The sequence below is a fragment of the Onychostoma macrolepis genome, chromosome 21 (assembly GCF_012432095.1).
Source record: "Onychostoma macrolepis isolate SWU-2019 chromosome 21, ASM1243209v1, whole genome shotgun sequence".
Classification (NCBI taxonomy): domain Eukaryota; kingdom Metazoa; phylum Chordata; class Actinopteri; order Cypriniformes; family Cyprinidae; genus Onychostoma; species Onychostoma macrolepis.
Genome location: NC_081175.1, coordinates 26,891,751 through 26,919,106, shown reverse-complemented (window position 1 = coordinate 26,919,106; position 27,356 = coordinate 26,891,751). Strand labels below are relative to the sequence as shown.

The 27,356-nt window shown below is 35.6% G+C and overlaps 1 protein-coding gene and 1 long non-coding RNA gene across 4 annotated transcripts in view; both read right to left on the bottom strand.

Annotated features, from left to right (window-relative positions):
* ntng2b (netrin g2b) overlaps positions 1-27,356 on the bottom strand; it is a 76,635-nt gene that overhangs the window by 42,850 nt on the left and 6,429 nt on the right. For 2 of the 3 annotated variants that reach the window (XM_058759229.1, XM_058759228.1), the window contains exon 3: positions 4,174-4,817. In XM_058759229.1, coding sequence (XP_058615212.1) covers positions 4,174-4,817 — 644 coding nt within the window. Of the gene's footprint in view, positions 1-4,173; positions 4,818-23,402; positions 23,503-27,356 lie in introns of those variants that run through there. The other variant, XM_058759230.1, reaches the window with a different exon arrangement.
* On the bottom strand, positions 11,663-15,208 carry LOC131529459 (uncharacterized). Its single transcript, XR_009268106.1, has 4 exons — positions 13,173-15,208; positions 12,724-12,827; positions 12,559-12,614; positions 11,663-12,362 (listed from the first exon to the last, which is right to left on the bottom strand). It is a non-coding gene; the product is annotated as an uncharacterized LOC131529459 (long non-coding RNA).

The following is a 27,356-nucleotide window of genomic DNA, read 5'->3' as shown; positions in this document are numbered from 1 at the left end:
AGTGAAAGTCAAGTGCAGTGAAGTGTATCTTAATACAGATGTCTAAATCCTCCCTGAGAGCGGAAATGACAATCCATAAATCTTACAATAAACATGCATTCTCAGTATTCATGTGCTCATCATATATACTGAGGCTGTAATATAGATCTGAGTGTGATCTAACACCACAGACAGGTGCTTTCATGTTCACGTAATAAACATTTTGGCTAATATAAATATGTAATTTAATAAGATTGTAGTTGGCACATTTCATGAACAGGGTACAAATTTTGGCCTAAATTACTTAAAACTTTAGTTATATTTTAATTTTGAATTTTTTTAAATATATTTTTTTAAAAGAAACATTACTGACAGGAAATTCTTAACTTTATTTATTTATTTATTATAATAATAACTTGACAACAGGGTTAACAATAATGCTAATAATAACAACAATTATTATTTAATGTTATTTATATTAATATTTTAATAATTTATAATGCTATAATTTTTCATCATTAATAATATTTATTTTCAATACAATAACTTGTGTTTTCTGTTTGTAGTTATTTATGAACATATATTTTCTATATTATTATATATTTATACAATCAATTAAATATGTAAATTATGACTATGGCTGGACAGGCCATAATCTGCATTTAAAAGGGGATTTTAGACTTAACAATGTGTTTAAAACGAGCTATTTGTCATGCTACATTAAATTTATGGTATATGGTATTTTATCAAGCATATAAAGTGCATTACTATGTGATTGACATGAGATTTGTGCCCCTAATGCTTTAAAGTACAACAGGATGTCCCGTTAGAGCCAGTACTCTCAGTTTTGATTTCCACATTTTAGCATAATTAAATCCACTCCTCAGATTTTAGCCCAACATCAGTGCAGGAAAACAGGAGAAGATTTGAGATTTGATCTGGGCGGCCCATAGGCATCGCTCTGTGTGCGCTGTGATCTGACTCATGTTCTCGTGTGAAGCTTCAGCTCGCACACTTTCTACATTCATTAATGATCACTGTTGTCTGTCTGTGATGTGGTTTCATATCTCATACGTCAGACGTAGAAGACGCATTTCTACAGTTTTGTAGTATTTTCCCTGAAGCTGTTATTTTAGTGTAGTTAAGATACTATTTATTTATTTACATTTGCTTTTATTTTGATATGTTCTGTTTTCATTCATTTTAGTTAAAGTTTTGTTAATTTTGTTGTGTTGTCATTTTTATTGTTTTTTTTTAAGTTTTATAAGTTTTTATTTTTTAAGAAATAAAATTTTATTTCAGTTATAGTTTTTAGTTATTTTAGTACTTAAACAAAAATGATAAATGTTGAAAAAGTGTAAGGGTTGTTGTTGTTATTTCTTTACATTTTATTTCAGGTAAATTTTATTTTATTTTATTTAATGAAATATGTTTTTTATGTTTTAATTTTAGTTAATTTAGTTAACTTTAGTCACAAGATATGGTAAGATGTTTTTATATTTTTTTATTTACATATTTTATAGAGAGAGAGAGAGAGAGAGAGAGAGAGAGAGAGATAGAAAGTATATTATTTTATAGTTTATTCATTTATTTATTTATAATATATTTATAGATATTGTTTTATTTCAGGCCAAAACTTTAATTGGCAAAATCTGTATGGATAGAAGCACATATTGTGTGTAAATATTGACAGAATTTAATTATAAATGTGAATTATTCCTTTAACACAGTAGCCATTATGGTTGGATATGTAAGACAGGGTTATTGTTAACAAATTGTCAGTCACTGCAATTACAGCCCAGACCTGTGATAGACCCCAGTGTCTCATTTATATCATTACGACAGTCAATATCTGTACCAGTAATGACTCGAGCATTATTGCAGATCATTTGTTCACCTCCTGATAGTTTTAATAGTTATTGGTTATGATAACATGCCCTGTGATTACAAGCATCCGTTTGCCTCTATAATAATACACAACACAATCTGATTAGATGAGTTGCTCCAAATGCTTTATGGATAATAATTGGCCTGACTCAGTAGAGTTGCTTAACTCACAATGATAGCATGGGGTAGATTAGTCATCATCTAATACCGAGTAAGTGAACAAACAGTAATCATTTCTGTGTGGACGTGACGGGAATAGTGGGTTGCATTAAAAAAAATTTTTTTTAAAAATGTTAAAAATATACAATAAAATAACTATTATTATTTGAAAATATTAATATTGTGTGTGTGTATATATACAGTCAAACCAATTATTCGGACACCAGATATAATTTTTGATATTGTTTTAATAGTGGTTGCAGGACACTATAGTTCATTTATGTAAATGAGCAAAATAAAGTGAACTGTGACATTATACCCAAAAATTGTTCATACCAGTAAAATTGATAAAAATTTGGGACCAAAAGTTATTCAGACACTTTGACCTGACCATGTTTTGCTTGAGTGTTTTTTTTCTTTAATTACTAATGTGACCTTTTTACACCACAGACTGAACAAAATTAAGCATTGCTTGGTAATTGGTTGACCTAAATTGTGTATTATCTAATTGTGTCCTTAGATTTAACAGCTGAATTTTTGGTTAATAAACTGTGATAATGTGAGAAATGTTGAAGGTGAATAAATTGTGGTTTGACTGTATATATATATATATATATATATATATATATATATATATATATATATATATATATATATATATATATATTCATTTATTTTAATATTTTCAAATAATTAAATATTAATTAAAAATAATAATTAAAATTTTAAATCATTATTATCATTATTATATCATTATTCAATATTCAGAATATCAATATTCAGAATATTCATACATATTTACTTTTTCAAATTACTTTTTCAAATTTGTAACTGCAAAAGCATTAAAGGTACATTAAGCGAATTTTTCTAAACAATGTTGGTATTTGAAAGCACCAAAACAAACACGCCCATACCCCAACAGGACCTCGCCCTGTTTTGATATCTCCACCCCACGCAAACTTACACAACCCTACCATAAAAATGATCACGGAAACAAGCGAAGATGACACACAAGCATATTCAAACAAAAGCCATCACAGATTAGTTGTGTGAAACAAAGCAAAATCAATGTTAATCACCTATCAAGAAAAAAACAACGCTACCTTGGCGTCCGATTCGAGCACTTCCCGCTCCTTGAGTTCTCTCCACTGCTGGAAGGCTGCTCCGATGTTTAGGCGGGTCCTACCTCTTGCCTCATCATAACCTCTTTTTTTAATATTTTGTTCCTCCGATATTCTCCTCTTTATTATCTTCCAGTTCTCTCTATCTATAGTCAATCTGCTAATATCAGTCCTGTGCACTCAAACTGAGCGCTCTCTTCTCTCTATCATTACTAGACACACCCTCTACTGCTGATTGGCTACAAATGTGTTTTGGGACTCGGTTCAACACTGGTCAAAAGCTTTTTTCAAATATTGCTTAGTGCACCTTTAAAAACAAAACGTTAATTTAAAAGTGAAAAAAGAAAATCCTCAGCCTCCAACCCATCTAGCATTGGTCAGTCAAACAAATAGTCCTGCCCCAAACTCACGTCATTGGCTGAGTCTGTGTTGCTGTGTTTTAATATGTAAAGGGACAGTTGACCCAAAAATGAAAATTCTGTCATTAATTACTCACCCTCATGTCGTTCCAAACCTGTAAGACCTTCGTTCATCTTCGGAACACAAATTAAGATATTTTTGACGAAATCTGAGAGCTCTCTGACCCTCCATAGACAGCAACACGACTGCAATGTTCCCAGGTCCAGAAACGTAGCAAGGACATTGGTAAAATAGTCCATGTGACATCAGGTGTTCAACTGTAATTTTACGATGCTACGAGAATACTTTTTGTGTGCAAACAAAAGAAAACAAAGGAGGAGAGTTTTTGAATAAAGTCATTATTTTTGTTTTCTTTGTGTAGCTTTGCATGGTTTATTTTACCGATGTCCTTACTACATTTCTGGACCTAGGAACATTACAGTTGTGTTGCTGTCTATGAAGGGTCACAGAGCTCTCAGATTTCATCAAAAATATCTTTATTTGTGTTCCGAAGACGAACGAAGGTCTTTCAGCTTTGAGGGTGAGTAATTAATGACAGAATTTTCATTTTTGGGTCAACTAACCCTTTAACGTTGGTAGTTTACTGCTGTAGTTTGTGTGTTCTCACCTGGCCAGCACCTCCACGTTAGAAATGGCGTAGAAGTATTTCAGCAGGTTGTCTCTCTGGACGTACGTTCCTCCGAGAGCGGGCCTGAGGAGGCGGAGCCTGAGATTGGTGAATGTGAATAAATCTCGTAAACCCTTCATGCTCTCCATCCGCGTGTACAGGCCTTCCATGTTCAGCAGCCTTGGGCCGGCGAAAATGGCGAAGCGGGAACGCACCTCAAAGCGCACCACCTTCTCGTTCTTGGACCCGACCCAGCGTGAGTACTGCTCTGTACAGATGACGCGCGTGATGTTGGCCGCGGTCAGATCGCGTGCTCGTCTCGGCGCCATGTTGAACGCATCCACGCAGTCGTCGGCGTAGTACTGGTAGGGCTGCCACGTGCGACCGAAATTGAGCGACTTCTCCAGCACCATGACGGTGGGCCGGCCGTATTCGAAGGTGATCTGAATGTCGTCGGTGAGTTCGAGGGTTTTGTTCCAGGACAGGGTGATGTTGGCCTGAAGAGGCTCGGGATACCGCCGCCACGTGACCGTCTGCCAGTAGGTGATGAGGCCGCTGCGCTCGCGGTCCTGCATCAGCTGCGGCGGGTGAGCCAGGTCAGGGTTAGATGCGTCACATTCATCACTGCAGAGGTATGGATTCTCCTGCAGACAGAGAGACAGAGACACCCATGAAAAAGAAACACTCTTCAGCATACTTTTAAAAAGAGTGCTTATTATGGAAATAAATCTTGTTTTCTGGCACTTAATTGCATGTTAACTTCAAATGAATGAGAATGAATTATAGTTTAAATAATATAAATGCCGTTAGGTGAACTTAAGAGTGCTTTTGTGACCCAATTAAGCAGTGTGTCTATATATGTGATGTCGTAATTACTTCTTTAGTCTTTGAAATATGATTAAATGTACTGACGAGCATTTATGGGAAACTAAAATGTACTATAATTTCTATTATATTGTAATTGCGACTTTTTAATCTCACAATTTGGAAATTTTTTCTTGCAATTATCTCGCAATATAAAAATGTCAGAGTTCTGTGTTTACATCTCACAATTGTATATGCATATATATATATATATACATATACATATACCAAATGAGAAAAAAAAAATCCCTGTCACCAACAGTATTGTTTTAATATTCATTTTTTGATTTTTCATTTGTCATGAATTTAAATATATTTGTGATTACACATTTTAAGTTGCAATTTTGTACATTTAAAATATCTTAACCGTAAATGTAATATTGAATTACACACCACAGTTAAAATTATAATCAAGTACTTAACATGTGCTTTAGTATGTTAGTCAACACATCAAAATATGTGTACGTCTTTAAAGCATGACAAAAGATTTTTAAAACAATGTACTTTAAAGGAAAACTTTTCATTTGTCATTATTACAAACGGCACTTAAAAGTATATTTAAGTGTTAAGAAATAGTCAAAAATGTATTCTCTCTTTAAGTACACTTAATTGGCTTTTAAGGGATAGTTCACCCAAAAATGAAAATTCTGTCATTAATTACTCACCCTCATGTCGTTCCAAAACTTTGGAAAACAAATTAATAGCTATATTTTGATGAAATCCGAGAGCTTTCTGACCCTCTATAGACAGCAATGTAACTGAAATGTTTCCAGACCCAGAAACGTGAAGACATTAGTACAATAGTCCATGTGACATCAGTGGTTCGACAATAATGTTATGAAGCTACGAGAATACTTTTTGTGTGCAAAGAATGTGCTGCGCCTTGTTTACAAGCAGAAGAATGCACATGCATGTGTCTTGGTACTCTTGTGAAAGTGTGTCAAAAACTGACACGGAAGAGAAGAATTGTTGAATAAAGTCTTTGCACACAAAAAGTATTTTCGTAGCTTCCTAAAATTAAGGTTGAATCACTGATGTCACATGGAGTATTTTAATGATGTCGTTACTACATTTCTGGGCCTTGAACAACTTGTCAGTTGTGTTGCTGTCTATGGAGTGTTCTCGGATTTCATCAAAAATATCTTAATTTGTGTTCCGAAGATGAATGAAGGTCTTAGGGGTTTGGAACTACATGAGGGTGAGTAATTAATGACAGCATTTTTATTTTTGGGTGAACAAACCCTTTAATTTTATAGTATCTGCAAGTAGAGTTTTTTTTTCATGTACTTTTTTGAAGTTCAGCACATGTACGCGTTCAACACAATTAAGCGCACTTCTTGTTCACAAAAGCAGGCAGTGTTCTGACAGGGGATGTGATAGAGATAGAAACAATGACTGATTGATTGACAAAAACAGAAGCAGGTAGAAAGTGTGTGTGTGATGCACAGATGCAAACAAAAACACAAGAAGAAAGGGGAGATTGTGAGCGGAGACAGATTGCAAACTCACACACACACACACACACACACACACACTTGTCATGGTAAAACTACAATGAAGAACTTGTGGGCTTTTATTAAAAGCAAAGACTGCAGGGAGTGTTGATCTGTGAGCGCAAACTCCTGCTGTGCACACACACACACATCATTAAAAATCTGGGTCAATTCTATCAGCTCACTTTATACAATCACACAGACGATGATCATCTAACTATAGTTCACGCTGAGACGGCTGCATTCAGGTATGATGGCTTTGAATCTGTCTATTCAGCATGTATTCAGGATCTGCGTCGATATATCAGATTCACACCTCGACAGTGAAATAAACACTCGCCTCCTTTTGTTCTCCGTCTCACAGGAGCCGCCACATACACAAATGCTGCTTAATAAAGACATACACACACTCACACACATGCCTCATAAGAGAAGCTTGTACAGCGTGGTGCATCTTGGGAAATACATCATCTGATTTATGAAGCCAGGCACACGGAGAATAAAAAATAAATTAAAGGGGAGATAAAACAAAGTGCGTGTATGTAAGAGAACGACAGAGAGAGAATAAAGAGGGGTGGTAAAATGATAAAGCGGCTTCAGCTCCTGAAGCTCTGAATCTAGTTTAGCTCAAACTCACACTTCTCATCTGTATAACCTAGAACTACAGATGGACCGATAATCAGCTCATGTTTCTGTCATTATTCACACTTTTTGTTATCAGCTAAAAATCTGTTCTCACCTCTTTAATATTTAGTTAACAGATAATTGGTACCATTTAAAGAATGGCACACAGTGACAGTATTCAAAGCGAGTTTGGATAATTGCTCAACTTTTAACAGCCATTCATTCTCAAGTTAGAAACATGTAACTTAATTAGAAATAGTTTTTTAATGTACAACAAGATCACAAAAATGCCACTGCACAAGTATAACTTAAATATAATAATTTAAAATAACAGTTATTTAATATATATATCATTATATTTTTTTATAATTCTTCGTCTTATAATTATTATTACTTCATATTTATGCAAAGTTACACTGTTTCAGGTCAGAAAGACTTAATTTTTAATTAATACTTGTATTCAGCAATAACACATTAAATATAAACGTATGTATTTAGTAAATATTAAAAAAGTGAAAGTAAATACAATTATAATGAAAGTTAAAAATTAAAAGATTTCTATTTCAAATAAATGCTGTTCTTTTGAAATGTATATGTGTGGCGAGTGGGGCGGGGCCGAGAGCCGTGGGAACGGAGCGAGGCCGGTGGAGTTAATGATAATGAGCGACACCTGCACCACTCGCCGGTCTCGAGTCCCACGGAGGAGCTCCGGAAGGATAAAAGGAGGAGTGACGACAGTGGAAGACGAGAGAGGACCAGGCCTGGACTTTTATTTTGTATTTTATGTGCGGCAGTCGTCCGTGAGGGGCTGCCGCTTTACTTTTATGTTTGTTTATTTTATTAAAACTGTGTTTAAATGTTCGCCGGTTCCCGCCTCCTTCTTCCCGATCTACGAACTGTGTTACAATATGTATCAAAGAATCACGAAAAATATAATTTCAACAAAGATATTAAGGAGCTTTATAACATCGATAATAATAGGAAAAGTTTCTTGGGTATTTAAGAAATCAAGGTATTAGAAAAGTTATTTTATATTGCAATAATAAATCACAATATTTCTGTTTTTACAGTATTTTTATTAAAAAATGCAGCTTTGTTAAGCGACGTCTTTCAAAAACATTTTTTAAAAGTATCATAAAGCTAAACTTTGAGTGTATTTTGCAATTTATCTGTTATTACATTTTATATAATTATTATTATACCAGCTAATCAGACATCTCATTGACATTGCTAATAATAACTTCCTCTTGCATATTTTTCAAAGATTTGATGCAGCAGACCTTGTAAACTCTGGGAAGTCTTTTGACCAGTTGTTCCTCGAAAGCTCTTGTTGCAACCTGGCACCTCAACTTTCCTGTACTGATAAAAACCTGTCCACTTTTGCTCCTAGAAGTTGTGTAGCTGCCAATCAGATCATAACTGTTGATTTTTGTCAACCTTTGCCATTTTTTATGCAAACATAAATGAGCCTGGAGTTCATCTCAGCAGTCTAGCAGCTTCTACAGTTCCAGTTATGTAATGTTCAATGCTCTGTACTGGATGCAGTTCTGTCAGCTACTGTATATTGCATTATCCTGTTTAGTCGCCGGTAAGTGTTTCAAATCAAACTCAAGCGATTGATCCACAGACCCCGTACAGTTTGGAAATTTCAGTGACTAGTTATTCCTCTGAATTTGTACGGTGCGAATTGTACATCTTAATCCTTTCAGACACATTCTATAGTACACTAATTCTGTTCTGTCTAATGGTCTGACTCTATTAGCTCCCTCCAGGACAGGGGTTTAAAGTTACCCTCTTCCCCAAGATCACATTACAGCTCTGTTCCTACAGGCCTCCACACTGCCACTCATTTCTGCTTAACATAATTCTATTTCCTCAAGATGCACTCGTCTATCTCTCCTTTAATCCATCGTTTCTTCTCTCTCCTCCTCTTTTCTCCGTAATGTTATTAGAGAGAAACCTCATTCTGTTACACTCTTACAGCTGTCTGTTTCTTCAGTGCAGACAGACAGGATCAGACACCATCATCTGACCTGGCTGCAACATCTGCACACATGCATGCATGTATTCAAGCACAAACTCATTCTGACCCCTGACACGCTAAAACTATAGTTGGATTAAAGAGGAGAATGTTACACAGAAACCTTCAACCCCCAAATCCATTGAAACCCAACCCTCTGACACACTTAGTGGAGCGTTAGAGTGCTTACCGTGTGTATTGTGGATTGACAGCACTATTTGTGTGTGTGGGGGTCAGCTTTTGTTTATATTGTAGGGACCAAATGTCCCCAGAATGATAGTAAAACCTGAAATCATATGCATCCTGAGGAGCTGCCAATTGTTCCCGTGAGGAAAACGGCTTAATTAACATGCTAAATAATGAAAATGTAAAAACATATAATGTTTTCTGTGAGGGTTAGCTTTAGAGTCCTGTATAAAAATATCATTAGCTCATATATCAGTAGTAATATTTTTATAAAAACAATAAAAGACAATGATAAGTTCCCACTACAAGTGTGTGCTTGCATACATTTGTACTTGCATGTATATTTCATCAATATGTGTGTGTTTTAGTGTTTGCATGCTTGCATGGATGTATTGGCAATACTTGCCCAGGTGAAAAAGCAATATATTTAAATTGTGCTTTTTCAGACACACTTAATATATTTATATTATACTATGCTAATTGCATATTTACGACGGCGTTTTTGTGTCACTTTAAAAAAAAAAAAAAAATCTAAAATGACGAGATTAAAGTCGTAATATTTCGAGAATAATGTCGAAACACTACGAGAATAAAGTCGAAATTATGAGAATAATGTCGAAGTGTTTCGAGATTAAAGTCGAAATGTTTCGAGATTAAAGTTGAAATGTTTCGAGATTAAAGTTGAAATGTTTTAAGAATAAAGTCTAAATGTTTCAAGAATAAAGATTATAGTTATAATATTTTGAGATAGGCTATTCTAGCCTTTTGCGCATGCAAATGGCCCGGATAGGGAGCACCGGGAGATATTCCAAACCTCAGTTTTTCCAAATCTGTCAGTTTTATAGCGAAATGCAAACAATATCTAGGCTATATTGCAATACTGTGTTTGTCAAGCGGCATGTGAGTCAATCATCTTTCCGATTACGATAACGAACAACAAGACATTATTTTCATTATAAATTAAGCTAAACTGTTTTTTTTTCATGCCTTATGATGTTCCTTCACTTTATATCTTGCTATAAACTTGAAATAAAGAGCAAAAACACATTTATCATTTGGATTTCGTTATAAAACTGACAGAATTTGAAAGATGAGCTGTGTGTAAAAGCAACAAAGCACAAAATTGTTGCGATTACTGGTTGGCTGGCGCGCTACAAATAATGAATGGAAGACGTTAAATATTATGTCCTCATTTACAGTATAACATGAATAAAACAGTTAGTGAATAGTCACTTAACGTTTACAGCAGAAATGACAACAATATAACGTGTGTTAAGAAATTTGAGTCCACTTCAACCTTTAGAACGTTTTATTGCTGTTTAATGTGAGGAATGAATGTTTGGACACCACAGATGTTTTTGCGGAGTAGGTGGTGGAATTTTCATAAATACAGCGATCTGTCACGCCACATTAAAGATCTTGAAAATCACATTATTGTAAGACACATAATTTGTGTTTTGCTATAAAACTGATTTTGAAAGCTGAGACTTTGTTTTATATTAAAAGCACTAAAAGCGCAAAGCTTAAGCTATTGCTATTGGGTGGCTGCCGCACTACAAATAGCGAATGCAATGGAAGACATGAAATATTATTTCCAAGCATACTGTCCCCGCGAGTATGACACATGGTATGATTTCGACTTTATTCTCATAGTATTTCGACTTTATTCTCTAAACATTTCGACTTTATTCTCGTAGTATTTCAACTTTATTCTAGAAACATTTCGACTTTATTCTCGTAATATTTTGACTTTATTCTCGAAACATTTCGACTTTATTCTCGTAGTATTTCGACTTTATTCTCGAAATATTACGACTTTAATCTCGTAATCTTGGTTTTTTTTTTTTTTAACGTGGCACTAAAACGCCGTCGTACATATTAAATGTATTATTTTGAAACAACTTTAAGTATATTAAGTGTACTTCAAGATATGTTTAAGTTCACTTTTAACCTATTTGTAATATATTTAATATATTGAAATTTGTGTTAAATTGGAAACACTTTAAGTATATTTAGTGCAATTTAAGTGTATTTCTTAAAATACATTTAAAATGTACTTTTAATACTTCATGAACTACAGTTAGAGTATAATTGAAGCATAGTTTCAATGTATTTCAATTGTATTTCAGCTCATTAGAAATGCATTAGCATTACACTACTAGTATATTATATTATATTAGTATTATATTTTTCAGTACATACACACACGTACACACTTTGATATCTAGAAAACTTTAATGTATTATATATTTTTATGTACATTACAAATATTCATAAAGTACATTAAAAAAGTACAGCAGCATATATACTTTGGTGAAAAACAAAAAACATACTATTACATGTATTAAGAATGCACTTGAAATACAAGTATGTTGATAGTATATTTGTATTACTACAAACATACTCAAGTACATTTTAAAACATTATACAAAAAACATTATAATAAATGAAAAAAGACTGAAATGCTGTGGCAGAGCTATCTTATCCATTTGTAGAACATTTCAGTTATACCTCTATTACTGAAAAGTAAAGAATTTTACATCAATGAATAAATAAAAATTACAATGCAATTTTCTGAAGAAAAAAAAGACACAAAAAAGATGAAGATGATAAAGTTCAAGCGACAGAATTAGGGAGGGACGGAGGGGGTTTGGAGGTGGACGAGGAGATGGCGTAGGGATGGTGAGAGGCAAAGGTGAGGGATGATGGCAGGATGTGGTGAAGGGATGGTGATGGGAGGATGACGATGATGCCCTGGCAGCTTAGATGGTGTTTGGCACATGGCATCCCAGTGCTGACAACACGGCAGAGTCGAGTGAGGGAGGAGCCAAGATGTAGATGGTGTGGCTGCCGACATCTGGGGGCCAACCGATGGAGACGGAGCTGGTGGACCCGAATGCTCAGACGGAGGGCCGATGGAGCTGAGCGTCACCGCAGGTTCCGGAAACATGGGCACAGCCTAGTCGTCCTGTCATACAATATTTTGCACAAGTGCCTTGCAGCTTTAGAAAAAAACAAAACAGAAACAAAATTAGATAACAGATTTTTATATGAATGACTGAAAGGAAGCACAAATTAGCCAGCTGGAATGGACACATTGCTAAATGTTTTTCTTCCAAGATTGACTGAATCACCCTCCATTAGGCCTGATTCAAAAATCTCTATAACAGAGGTGATACAAAATTAAAATATACTTACTATTCCTTTGCTTGTCTCTGCACTCAGATTTCAGTTTGTCTTCTATAGCAGCTGATCTGAAAAACAACAAATGTTAATATGTGTCACACACACAAAAAAAAAGGCAAATGATGATTGATGATTTGTTTTCTATTTAAGAATGACAGTACGCTGAGAACAATGTACCTGGTCGGAAATATAGTCAAAAACCTTCCCAGCCTCAGCAGTTTCAGATGTACTGTATGCTCTCTTATGAGCAACCCTTCTTGCAATTTAATCTTTGTTCTTATCTGTAATGAGAAATATATATTAGAAAATAAAGTCGATAAGGTTGTCAAGCTTGAACAAATATAAACACCAATCAACCAACACTACCACAGTTGGCTGATCAGCTCAAGACAAAGTAATTGTATATTCATAATCATGGTTTTTCAAAGATCATTAACCTCATTACAATGAAGCCAAATTGTTCAGGAAATCAGAAATAAATACACTTCATGTTGCAAATAAAAGAATGTTAATGTTGTACATGTTATAATGACTAATTTTATTATTAAAAAAAATATTTCTGCCAACGCATGTGTCAAAAACACGACTGGTACAGACAAATAACATTAATTAAATACAAATCTTACCTGAAGTCACAGTGAGGTTCCAAAAGCCAGATGCCATAAACGCTTGCAGAAGCTGGTAAAAATAAGAACATACCGCTATATTGTCTAATTAATTTCATAGTTCCCCCAAAACAATATGAATTCTGCCATCACTCACCCTTAAGATGCTCCAAACCATCTAAGACTTTCGTTCATCTTCGAAAGAAAAGCTGAGATATTTTAATGAATTCTGAGAGATTTATGTCCCGCCGATGAAAAGATTCATCAAAGATGTTCACGTTTCAAAAAGTGAATCGCAAAAAAACATCGCCAAAGTAATCCATATGAATTGCGTGGTTTCCTCCAAGCGCCCTAAAGAGACACGATCGCTCTATATAATACTGTTTAAATTTAGACTTATATTCACATTCAAGGGACATTTGCACGCACATCATATTTGATTTACGAAGCTCTCTGGTGTGAGCTCATTATCATACGAACCAATCAGAGCCGTTCAATGGCTCTGGAACCAATCAGGTTTAGTCTGTGTTGTTTGAATTTAAACACAAGTAAAGGTAAGTTGTTGTTTTTTTTTGTTGTTTTTTTTTTCATTTCAGATATGATGATTGTGTGTGTGTGTGTGTGTGTAGGTGTATTCATTTGATTGCTTGTATTGTTGTTTTGCATGCCTCAGTGTGTCTGTACAGTATGCTTACATGTATATGTATATTTGCATCTGTATACTTGGGTGTTGTAATAACATGCTTGCAAATGTGCATACGTGTGCTTTTATGCATTTATGTGTGCTTGCATGTATATTTCATCTATATGTGTCTGTTTGGGTGTTTGCATGCTTGTGTGGATGTGTGCATGCATTTTCATGCCTGTATTGTTTTTGAATACATGAACTTGCATGTACAGTATGTATGCGTGTGTATATTTGCATCTGTGTATGTGTGTGTGTACTTGTGTGCTTGTGTGCATGTATTTGCATACGTGTGATTGCATGCATGGAAGTGTGCTTGCATGTGTACACGTGTATCTGTGCATGCATGCATGTGTGTTTCTAGACACTTTCAAGAGACAGTTTTAATATTACAACACAGGATCAGCTTTTCTCATCAATGAATTTTTCAATTATTTGACAATGTGTGTCTTTTCCATGACCTTGGCCCAATAATGCATGTGGCAAAGATGCAAAACTAGTATGTCTATGCTTTCCCGACAATCCCATCCTCCTGCCCCATATAAACACACACACATACACGGCCAACTGTTCCGGCAGGTGGCCCACATCACTAAGCTCCTAGAGCAATTATCCACGTTGGAATCCCGTCGCTGCGACAACAATCAGCATGGAGCTAGATCCCTGTCACAGCGTCCATATAGCAGCCTGTTAAACCAACCAACTGGGACATTACATCACCGTTAAACTGGAACTTTACCTAGTGCCATCCGCATCCCATGCAATCAGATAGAGAACAACTTCAGTATCGTAAAATCGGTTAATCTGTCTCTCTCTTTGTCATCTCTGTGGATTTATATACCTTTAGACCTTCTTACTGTAAGTGTGTGTGTGTGAGAGTGAGTTATAGCAGTCTTTAAGAAACTGAGAACACAATGTGAGCTCTATTCGGTTTACGAGAACATCACTAAGAATACAACACTCTGAGGAATACACTCGGAAATGTACGTCTGTTCCAAAGCTTGGTCTGTTCTCGCTGACTATAGTCAACACAGGCAGCTTCCTTCTAAGGCAGCATCCTGACTGAATTGGATCATAGCAGCCCCAGATGGAATCTGCAGACTTTTTTTGTATTTTTGGTGCTTTTTGGAGATAAAATGTGTTAAATGGAGTTGACGGTACTGCAGTCTTATTGATGGCTGAAAGCATAATCGAATTATTAAATTAGATAAAATATTTAACAAACAAATATGAAAGGGGGGCAGGATGTGAACTAATAAGGCATCTTATAAGGCCGATTTATTTTATTGCTTACTATTTAGAACAGCCTGCAATCTGGGAACACAAATATGATTTCCTAAACTGTTGCCAAGTTAGGCAGCTCACTGTGTTAGTGAGCATTTCTCCTTTGCCGAGATGTGATATGTCACACCTCAAAGGTGTGGTATATCAAGATGCTGATTAGACAGCATGATTATTGCACAGGTGTGCCTTAGGCTGGCCACAATAAAAGGCCACTCTAAAATGTGCAGTTTTACTGTATTGGGGGGGTCCGAAAACCAGTCAGTATCTGGTGTGACCACCATTTGCCTCATGAGGTGATGGTAGTGGATGAATGGCAAAAAAATGGGCCTCAGGATCTCGTCACAGTATCTCTGTGCATTCAAAATGCCATCAATAAAATGCACCTGTGTTCGTTGTCCATAACATACGACTGCCCATACCATAACCCCACCGCCACCATGGGCCACTCGATCCACAACACTGACATCAGCAAACCGCTCACCCACACGACGCCATACACGCTGTCTGCCTTCTGCCCTGTACAGTGAAAACCGGGATTCATCCGTGAAGAGAACACCTCTCCAAAGTGCCAGACACCATCGAATGTGAGCATTTGCCCACTCAAGTCGGTTACGATGATGAACTGCAGTCAGGTCGAGACCCCGATGAGGATGACGAGCATACAGATGAGCTTCCCTGAGATGGTTTCTGACAGTTTGTGCAGAAATTCTTTGCTTATGCAAACTGATTGTTGCAGCAGCTGTCCGGGTGGCTGGTTTCAGACAATCTTGGAGGTGAAGATGCTGTGGAGGTCCTGGGCTGGTGTGGTTACACGTGGTCTGCGGTTGTGAAGCCGGTTGGATGTACTGCCAAATTCTCTGAAACGCCTTTGGAGACGGCTTATGGTAGAGAAATGAATATTCAATTCATGGGAAACAGCTCTGGTGGACATTCCTGCAGTCAGCATGCCAATTGCACGCTCCCTCAAAACTTGCGACATCTGTGGCATTGTGCTGTGTGATAAAACTGCACATTTTAGAGTGGCCTTTTATTGTGGCCAGCCTAAGGCACACTTGTGCAATAATCATGCTGTCTAATCAGCATCTTGATATGCCACACCTATGAGGTGGATGGATTATCTCGGCAAAGGAGAAGTGCTCACTAACACAGATTTAGACAGATTTGTGAACAATATTTTAGAATTTTTTATAATTTTGTTCAGTGTGTGTATGTATGTGTATATATATATATATATATATATATATATATATATATATATATTAGGGATGTGCAGGTCTAGTCGACTAAACGGTACAGCTCCTGCTAGTCGACACTGAAATCAATAGTCGATTACACAAGAGAAAAAAATTACCATAATTTTAACGTTACATTTAAAACATTTTAACAACAAGCTAAAATAAAACTTTTGAAAAAAAATAAATATCAAAATATTTAAATATATAAATATTTTTAAAAGTCTATCTGGGAGGAAACTACATTTTATGTGCATGCATTTTCTTCATGTCAGTTGCAGCGAGCTCGAAATGGCAATGCGAAGAACCAGCAAGGTGTGGGATTATTTTGAATTAGAAGGTAACGGAAAAGTTTTGTGTAAACTGAGTAATGTCAAATTGGCTTACAATAACTCTACTGGAGCGATGCGTAATCATATTCAATACAGGCACGTTTGCATTAGCTTGGAGGCTAGCCAAACCCAGCAGTCAATCATGTCATACACTACAACCTGTCGCTGCGGTCCGTGATCTCATCCGTGCCGTCTATTCCTCGAAGACCCACTTCGGTGGTGGTGCGGGATTTCCAGGCTCTTTTCGAAACTGTCTGCTTGCTTGGTTATCTCTCTGCGTGCCTGTAACTTCAGTTCCTGCCGAGCGTTTTTTTAAGTGCAGAATCGCCTCTAGTCCCGTCTTTCGACCAGACCATGTTAACATGTTAAATTCACTGAACAAATGCACATGGTCTGAGTAAGTAAAATGAGCATTGTTTTGTTTTTAGACAATATAGCCAACATGAAGTACATTTTTAAAAGCCGTTTTAATGCTATTCCTTGATAAACTTTCCTATTGTTTTTGACTTGTATATGTATATGTTGGCTAACGTTATATGAAAATGAAGAATTCTGTCAGTCTATTTTCCATTTCTGCATTGCTCCAGCTGATCTGAATAAATAAGCTATACACTGGTTTATGTTGAGTGTAGGCTCTTCCTTATTTTCTGTTTAACGACCGCCTAAAATTAAATGATGATAACGCGAGGTAAGCATACGGCATAATCGTGACCTATTTTTAGCAGATTTCATTGAGGGATTTGACAGTGTGATGCAAAGATTAAGTATTTCAAGGCTGTTATACACGCACAGTTGTTGTTGTTTTTTTGCAATTTTTGGGGGGTTTCTAGCTTTTAGACTAGTCGACTAGTCGGATACAAAACTTCCATTTAAAGTCAAATTAGTCGTAGCGCATATCCCTAATATACATATATATATATATATATATATATATATATGTGAAATTAAATACAGTTATGGCCAAAAATATCGGCACTCTTGGTAAATATGATCAAAGAAGGCTGTGAAAATTAATCTGCATTGTTAATCCTTTTGATTTAAAATGGGGGGACATATCATTATGAAATAAATGTTTTTCTCAAATACACGTTGGACACAATTATTGGCACCCCTAGAAATTCTTATGAGTAAAATATCTCTGAAGTATATTCCCATTCATATTCACAATTTTGAGCACTCCAGGGTGATTATGAACATGAAATTATCCAGCCATGGTTTCCTGTTTCACAGAAATATAAATAGGAGGGAAAACAATGCCCAAATTCCCTTAATCATCCATCACAATGAGAAAAATCAAAGAATATATTTCTGTTGTGCAGCAAAAGATAATTGAGCTTCACAAATTAGTGAAGTGGCTTTAAGAAAAGAGCTAGAGCAGTGAAAATTCCCATTTCCACCATCAGGGCAATAATTAAGAATTTCCAATCAACATGAAATGTTACGAAACTGCCTGGAAGAGGACGTGTGTCTATATCAGGGTTGCCCAATCCTGCTCCTGGCAATCAACTGTCCTGCAAAGTTCAGCTCCAACTCTAATCAAACACACCTGCCTTTAATTGTCAAACGATCCTGAAGACATTAATTAGTTGCTTCAGGTGTGTTTGATTAGAGTTGGAGCTGAACTTTGCAGGACAGACGATCGCCAGGAGCAGGATAGGGCACCCCTGGTCTATATCGTCCTAATGCACGGCGAGAAGGAGAGTTTGAGTGGCTAAAGACTCTCCAAGAACCACAGCTGGAGAATTGCAGAAAATAGTTGAGTCTCAGGGTCAGAAAACCTTAAAAAAAAAATTGTCAAACAGCACCTACATCACCACATGTTGTTCAGGAGGGTTTCAAGAAAAATTCTCCTCACTCATCCAAAACAAACTCCAGCATATTCAGTTATCAGACACGACTGGAACTTCAAATGGGACTGGCTTCTATGGTCAGATGAAACTAAAAAATGAGCTTTTTAGCAGCAAACACTCGAGATGGGTTTGGTGAACACAGGGATAAAAAGTACTCCATGTGTACAATGAAATATACTGCTGTATTTTTGATGTTGTGGGCCTATATTTCTGCTGGAGGTCCTGGACATCTTGTTTAGACACATGGCATCATGGATTCTATCAAATACCAACAGATAAAAAATCAATAAGTGACTGACTCTGTTAGAAATCTTATAATGGGCCATGTCTGGATCTTCCAACCGTACAATAATCCAAACACAAACCTCAAAAACAACACAAAAATGGGTCACTGAGCACAAAACCAAGCTTCTGCTGGCCATTCCAGTCCTCTGACCTGAACCCTATAGAAAATGAGTGAACTGAAGAGAAGAAGCACCAACATGGAGCTGGGAATCTAAAGGGTCTGGAGTGATTCTGGATGAAGGAATGGTCTCTGATCTCTTGTCAGGTGTTCTCCAAGCTCATCAGGCGTTATAGGAGAACATTTAGAGCTGTTAAACTGGGAAATGGAGGTTTCAAAACGTATTGAATAAAAGGGTGCCGTTAATTGTGGCCAATGTGTATTAGAGAAAAACATTTATTTCATAATGATATTTCTCCCCCATTTTACATTCTTATTATCCAATGAAAGGTTAGATTTTTGTGAATTTTGTAAATAAAAGATCAAAAGGATTAACAATGCAGATGAATTTTCACAGCCTTCTTTGATCATATTTACCAAGGGTGCCGATATTTTTGGCCATGACTGTAAGTATTGGTATTTTTGTATTTAACTTAAATAAAAAGCATAGCAAACATTAAATAAAACGAATGAAGAAGCAAACAGAACTGCTAATAGTGGCGCTCACCTGGTGTTTCAGTACAGGTGTGTGTCATGATTAAGTGTAAATATAGCCAAAGAGAAATCCGCTGCAACCACATTTCATGACAAAATCCACAAGATGGCAAAACCTAAAAAGGCTGTTCTTTAATAAAAGTTCAGGCACGTCGGAAAGCACTTGTAAACACATTCATCTTTTCGAAATGAAAAACTGAGGTCAAAGCTTTGGAAACTTTCTTTATAAGTTCTTCACGTAACTATTCTGGGTATTAAGATGAACAGTACTAGTAATCTCATACAACCTAACATGTAATCAATCATTTTTTTAGTTATAGATATTATGATATTCAGGGATGACATACTGAATATTTGATATGTGATATTGCTGTATTTCTAATATTATGCAGAGAAAGCTATTTTACACTCTGAAGTTGATCATAAATTTTGCTATGAATGAAAATTATAATGATTATTATTAATACATTTGTTTATTGTACATGGTGTTTTGTACCATGTTTCACTTAAGGCAGTGAATTTTACCATGGTTAAGGGGTTTTAGACATTACATTGTGTTGCAGCTACAGTAACTACACATGGTAAAATTACTGTACAGTGAAAATAATTTGGTGTAGAAACTACTAAAATAAGTAAATTTCACAAATAATTACAAAAAAATGGTGAGAAATTTTGAAATTAAAAAGACTGAAATGTTATTTTCTTGTTTAAAAAAATTCTGCTAAATTTTTGTTTTATTTACAGTTTTTTACAGTGTAGTACCCCTTCAGCTGCTTATTTTATTAAACTGTGTTAATTTAGAACAAAGAATACAGAAATGGTTTATGGAAAATACATCACATAGAAAACATTTCCGTATTTTCTGTATCAAGTATTCCAGCAAAGCATTTAATAATGATCTCATTCCTTTATTCTAGACCTCCAGAACTCTTCAAAGTGTTTTCTCTGCTTTCTTGTTTAGTTTGTAGCATGAAACTTTATGGCTGAGCGCTGACATCAGTAAGATCAGGCCGAGACACGCAGAACGACAGATTCATCCTATTAAACTAGTACTCTAGCCGCCAGCTGTCTATTCTCTTTCTCTGTCCACCTCAAGCTGCTTTCACTCGGTGAAAGCCATATTCTTTCCCTTTGTTTCTGGTCATATCAGCATGCTCTTTTTCTGCAGTATGTAGTATGTATACTGTGCACAGTAAGCACATTTTCTGTGTTCACTATAATACCCAAATGACTACTTTTACCAAATTGCACAGTACAATACAACAGTGCATGCAGTGCACTCAACTTGACCTTCAATTTCCAGGGATTTGGTACATTATTTAACAGGAGAAAATAGTTGATAACAGCACATCCCTTGTAAAAAAAAAAAAAAAGAAAGAAGTACACTTTTGCATGCTTTTAAAAAGAGTGCTTATAATGGAAGTAATATAATAAAATATGCTTAAGTGTAAACTAAATGTTTTCAGACACTAAACTGTATGTTATTTACAATTAAATGACAATATATATTTTAAAATTATATTAAATGTAGTTAGTTGAAATTAAGAGTGCATTTTTACCCACTTGTAGGACTGAAGTATACCTTTACATGTAATTTCATAATTACTTCTATTGTCCTTATAATTTAGTAGATTATATATCAAATACTTTACATGTGCTTTAGTATGTTAGTCAACACCTAAGTAAATGTACTTCTTTCATTACTAAAAATTCTTTAAAAATATTTATTTAAAATGTACTTTAAATATGTATTTTTAATAAAAAGGATTTTTAATTTGACATTATTACAAAGTGCAAAGGTTTTTTTTTAAAGGTGTAAAACAGAAACAAGCATGAAAGTGTGTTCTCTTTAAGTACACTTAATTAATATATTATCTGCAAGTAAAGTTTTTATTAAATATTCTTTTATGATTTGAAGTACACTACAAGTGCACATTGAATGCAATTAAGCACGCTTCTTTTTCACAAGAAGCATGCTACTGTTTGAAATGGGATATTTCCTACTGTTTTACTTTCTATTTTTAAAAAGTAGGTAGTATACAGTATGTTCAGTAAAATAATGTTAGTATTCTATTCTACCAGAGTCTCACTGTTTTCTATCTTCTGTCATATCTCTTCTCCCTTCTTCCTGTTTCCTCCCCCTCTTTCTTCTTCACTTCCCGCTTCTCTCTCTCTCATTTCTATTTATAGCACTGGCTCATTTGTGCCTCTAAATCAGAGAGCACTGTTGTGTAGCACGAGGGTTTTTTACTTTCATACACACGTGTTCACACATTGACATGTCTTACTGTTTCATGTGCACTGTGGTCGTGTGCTTTAAGAGAGGTGTGTGCATGAACAACACATGCTTAATAGGTGTGTGTGTGTGTTGTATGTGTGTGTTTGCTCCCTTTTTCCGCTGAACTAAGCTGTGATTCCCCCATCATTAGGGATCTCTGTCTTTCTGTCTTTCTCTCTCTCACTTTTTCTTCCCAGACAACATGAGCCAACTAAGAATCAAGCATTTGAAAACAAACCTTGCCACAGGGTCCAAATTTAAACTTTTGTCACATCTGCCAGTGGTTGGTGAACTGAGAAAATTTGCTAGCGATAAATATTACTGGCCATGAAACTGTATTCTGCATTATTTTTATTACCAATACATATTTTTATCTACACTCTTAAAAAAACATGTTTTTCAAAAGGGGGTGTATTCACATCGATGTCATAGAAGAATCATTTTTGGGTTCTCTAAAGAACCTTTTAGTGAGCATTTCTTACAAGAACCATTTGTTTTTTCTTAGTGTGAAGAACATTTTAATAATTTTAAGAACCTTTTTCCACTGTAAAGAAACCCTTTGTACAATGGAAAGATTCTGTGGATGTTCTTAAAGGAATAGTTCACAAAATATGAACATTGGCTGAAAATGTACTCCCCCTCAGGCCATCCAAGATGTAGATTTTTTCTTTAGCATCACATCACTTGCTCACCAATGGATATTCTGCAGTGAATGGGTGCCGTCAGAATGAGAGGATTATTGTGATGTTTTTATCAGCTGTTTGGACTCATTCTGACGGCACCCATTCACTGCAGAGGATCCATTGGTGAGCAAGCGATGGGTTGCTACATTTCTCTAAATGCGATGAAGAAACAGACTCATCTACATCTTGCATGGCCTGAGGGGAAGTACATTTTCAGCAAATTTTCCTTTTTGGGTGAATTATACATTTAATGGAACCATAGATGCAAATAAAGAAGATATATTTTTAAGAGTGTATGACAGAGGAATTATTTTGCAGTTTTCCTTGCATTATTGTGACAAACAGTGCAGGCCATTGTCTCATTTGCAGCATCATATACTCTACAAAACAAGCCAGATGAGCATCCCTGTCACATAAACGTGAACAGACATGTTCCACGTTTTAATTTTAGTGGCTTAAGGTGAGAAAATTTGCACATACAGTATGTGTCACCACATGGCATTAAACAGAATGGGATGTTTAGGATGAAATAGGATGTTTTCCACTTGTATATTTAATACTGTGGTAAGTGTTTAGAGTCTTGACAGATGTTAGTATGCATTATGTTGCAGTTTTATTTACCAGGCAACTGAGGAGTAGCTCTGCACAGGTCATTTTTACTCACATATGCAGCTCAGTGAGTGTTAATTTTGGACCCTGGGCAGAAACATGCACAAACTGGGACAAGCACACACACACATGCAAACACATGCAACCACAGCATTAGACACAAAACACGCAGTAACACACAGACTAGAAAAAGAGCAGCTGCTGTGAGATGCGAGAGATTATTAAATTCTAGGGATGCACGATATTATCTGACTGATATCGGAATTGGACGATAATGGCTTTAAATGTAAATATCGGCATCAGCCTGATATGAAAAATTATGCTGATATGTCTTGCCGATAAGAGGAATACATTTACTCACGTGCTCAGGGTGTGCTAGTGATCATCTGAATGATGATTAGATTCACTGTTTTGGATCGCTGCATTTAATCGGTGAAAGCACGTACAGAATGACTCGTTCGGTGTGTGATAGAGTAAACAGTAATAGCACGTGCAGCGGCAGCAGTGACAGCCTCCCCCGGGTCCTAACGCCCGTTCTGTAAGGAGTTTAAATTTGTAGGGGGCGCTGTTGGCCTACTTCTAATTAAATTAAAAGTAAAATAGCCTACACAAGTAACATTTAGACTGTGTTTCTGATTAAATAAAGCAGTAATTGATGTCATAAGATGAGTATGCTTTGATTTTATAGGTCAGAAGCTATAGCTTGCATGAAAAAAAAAAATCACAAACATGACACTTACTTGTAAATTAAATAATTTTATTATACTGATTTATTCATTAATGTGTAATATGTTTTATTTTTTTAAGCAAATCATGAGCTCTAAAAGATTTTTACAACTCTTTTGCTTTATACCATCTACAAATGTTAAATCTTATAAATAAAATAAAATGTTAGGGTTAACACTGCATCTTTCTGGGGAGAAAAATGCAGCGATTGATATATAGTTTATTTATAGTTATTTTCAAAGCTTCAATGTGCTGTCAAAAAACATTCATTATGGTTTATTTAATTGAATGAATGATGCATTTATATAGTGCTTTATTGTGTATAGCTGTACACCCAAAGCGCTTTACATGTGGGGGGGGGGTCTCTCCTCAACCACCACCAGAGTGCAGCATCCACTTGGATGATGTGACGGCAGCCACAGTACAACGGCGCCAGTGCACTCACCACACACCAGCTACAGGTGGAGAGGAGAGAGAGTCAATTAAGTGGATGGGGATTATTAGGAGGCCATGACTGATAAAGGCCAGTGGAGGGAATTTGGCCAGGACACCGGGGTTGCACCCCTACTCTGACCTCGGTTTAACGTCTCATCCGAAAGATGGTGCTTTTTGACAGTATAGCGTCCCCGTCTGGGGCGTTAGAACCCACACAGACCACAGGGTGAGCACCCCCTGCTGGCCTCACCAACACCTCTTCCAACAGCAACCTAGTTTTTCCAGGAGGTCTCCCATCCAGGTACTGACCAGGCTCAACCCTGGTCAAGCTTCAGTGGGCAACCAGTCTTGGGCTGCAGGGTGATATGGCTGTGGCTTCTAACAAATTCTAACAAATATGTTCTTGTTAAAAACTAACCAAATTAAAAAATATTTTGCTTATAATTTCTGCACAGGAGAAACTTGGTGTTGTTTCCAAACAAAAAGAAAATATATCGGTATCGGCCAAAATGATTTGAAAATATCGGCATATCGGATATTGGCAAAAATCCAATATCGTGCATCCCTATTAAATTCCACATGAAATAACATGTTTAACTCATTTTGCTTCCGTAATCTGACATATTTCCAAGTGAAACAGGATATGATGTATAAAGAGGAAAAATGCAGGGCTGGACACTTGTTCATTGGGAATTGGCTTGATGGCATTTAGTTTGGCGTTATACGTGTGTGAGTGTGTGTGTGTATATGCAGGGCTCCAGACAAAAAAATCGAGTAAGGAGCCATTGGTTCCTATAAGAAAAAAACTTAGGTGCCAATTTTTTTTTTTGGTGCCAAAGAATAAACGCATTCTATTTATTTATTTTTTTTACATTTTGACATTTCAATCATACTGTCATCTTTTATTGAATTTATCAGCATTTTAATCCATCTTGTAGATGACCTGGGAACTAACGTTCACTTAAAGTGGGAACTAAACGTCTTTTCCAACTTGAAATATACAGTCACAAAGAACTGTTTATTATACAGAATCTGTACCAATATCATGGACCATAAGCATCACTTGGCCATTGAGTATACACTTTTAAGTAATTGCAATTTAATAAATTTAAGTTAGTTCAACTTAAAATAAAAAGAGAACACAACACATTTTCAAACTGTTTGTCAGTGTAACTCAGAATTGTCAAGTTCACTTAATGTATTTCTTTAATTATGCATTAAGTTTATTCACTTAATAAATTTAAGGCAACGGGTTTCCTAAATTTTTACAGTGTTAGTTTGGGCTCCTCCTCAATGCATCCTATAGAAATGTTGTCAAATGTCTCACACATACAGTCGCTTTTTCTTCTTTAGTAACATGCAATTTTATAGGACGTGTTGAATTGTATCTTTAGCTTGCATTGTTGCATTTTTTATCATGTAGACAACAGGTTAAGTAAAAATATTAATATGCAATAACATAAATATAGCAAAATGCTCCTCTTTATAGTTATTTTTCTAGCTGACCTACCTTTTGATGTTAATTCACGTTCATGTCATACTATAGTAGAGAAAGATATAATGGGTTCACTTGCCACTTGAACTGAGGAGTTAAAGCGATTGTGCCAGCCCCATTAAAGAGCGCCAAAACCATATTTATTTTATGAATTTTGTTATGAATTTGGCAGAATGTTACAGCTGATACTTTGTTTATTAAAAAGTAACAAAGCACAAAGCTTATTATGATTACTGCAAGTGCACTGCAAACAGGCTAATATGAAGTTCACGCATTAACAGAACACAGCATATATAGACTAAGATCTTCATAACAAGAATTGTTAGTTGTTTAATTGTTAATGATATTGCCAATATCCACACAGCTGATGACCCCCATTTTAAAAGCTGGGGGGGAGGGCAGCTGTCAGGTGATGTGACCCTCAAAGGCAAACAAATTATGTAGCCTACATAATGTACAAAGTACATTTATGTTCATATAATAAATTCTAAATAGAATACCAATTGTTTTTACTAAAATACGATAAAGTATGTTAAAATAAGATAAGTATTCGGCGCAAAACAACTTTATTGGGAAATAATAATTCTACACTGGACTTCAGCAGCATGACGCGACAAAAGACAGCAGAACCCAATAATCAGTTAGGTCTCATTTAGCAGACATTTTTATCCAAAGCGACAAGTAGAGCATTTAACACACACTTAACACACAGAAAAAACAGTAATATTGTGAAATCTTAATGCATTTTCTAATATTGGTTTCCTATTTTAATATACTTTAAAATATCATTTATTTCTGTGACGCAGCGCTGAATTTTCAACATCATTACGCCAGTCTTCAGTGTCACATGATCCTTCAGAAATCATTCTAATATGCTGATTTATTATGAGTGTTGAAACTGTTGTGCTGCTTAATATTGTTTTTTGGAACATGTGATACTTTTTTCTTTGATTCTTTGATGAATACAAAGTTAAATAGAGCTGAAAACTGTTATTTTAAATTGCAATAATATTTCACAAAATAACATTTTTTTCTATGATTTTTGATCAGATTTTTTGATCAAATAGATACAGCCTTGATGAGCAGAAGAGACTTCTTTAAAAAAATATTAAAAATCTTACTGATCCCAAACTTTTGAGCGGCAGTGTGTGTGTGTGTGTGTGTGTGTATATATATATATATATATATATATTCACACATACATTTTATTTTTTTAAATATGTAAGTATATTTACATTACACTTTTGTACAAATGTCGTTTAGGAATAATACTTTAGGAATAATACTTATAGACTTCCTTCTTGTGGGTGTGTGGGCCTGGTTTCTGAACACAATAAGGGCCATTAATGTGTACATGTAGACAGTCGTGGACATTTTTGTATTTTTAGTTTTAATAGACGCTCTATTTGGACTGGCGAGGAAGTTCTGAGCACTGAAACTTACTGTATGTCTTCATAAAGCAAACTGTATTTCAAAGATGTTGCAATTTTTTAACGCTCTCAGTAATTTTAACCTGGCTGCCGGTTAACAGTACTTGGTTTCCACCCCGCTTTTCTCTGACATCTGCGTTTGTCATTTTCTTGAAAGAGGAGATGCTAGGGAGGATCCCGTCTGTTGTAAAGTGCTGACTGTGCCAGGCTGCCCGACCTCGTCATGTCT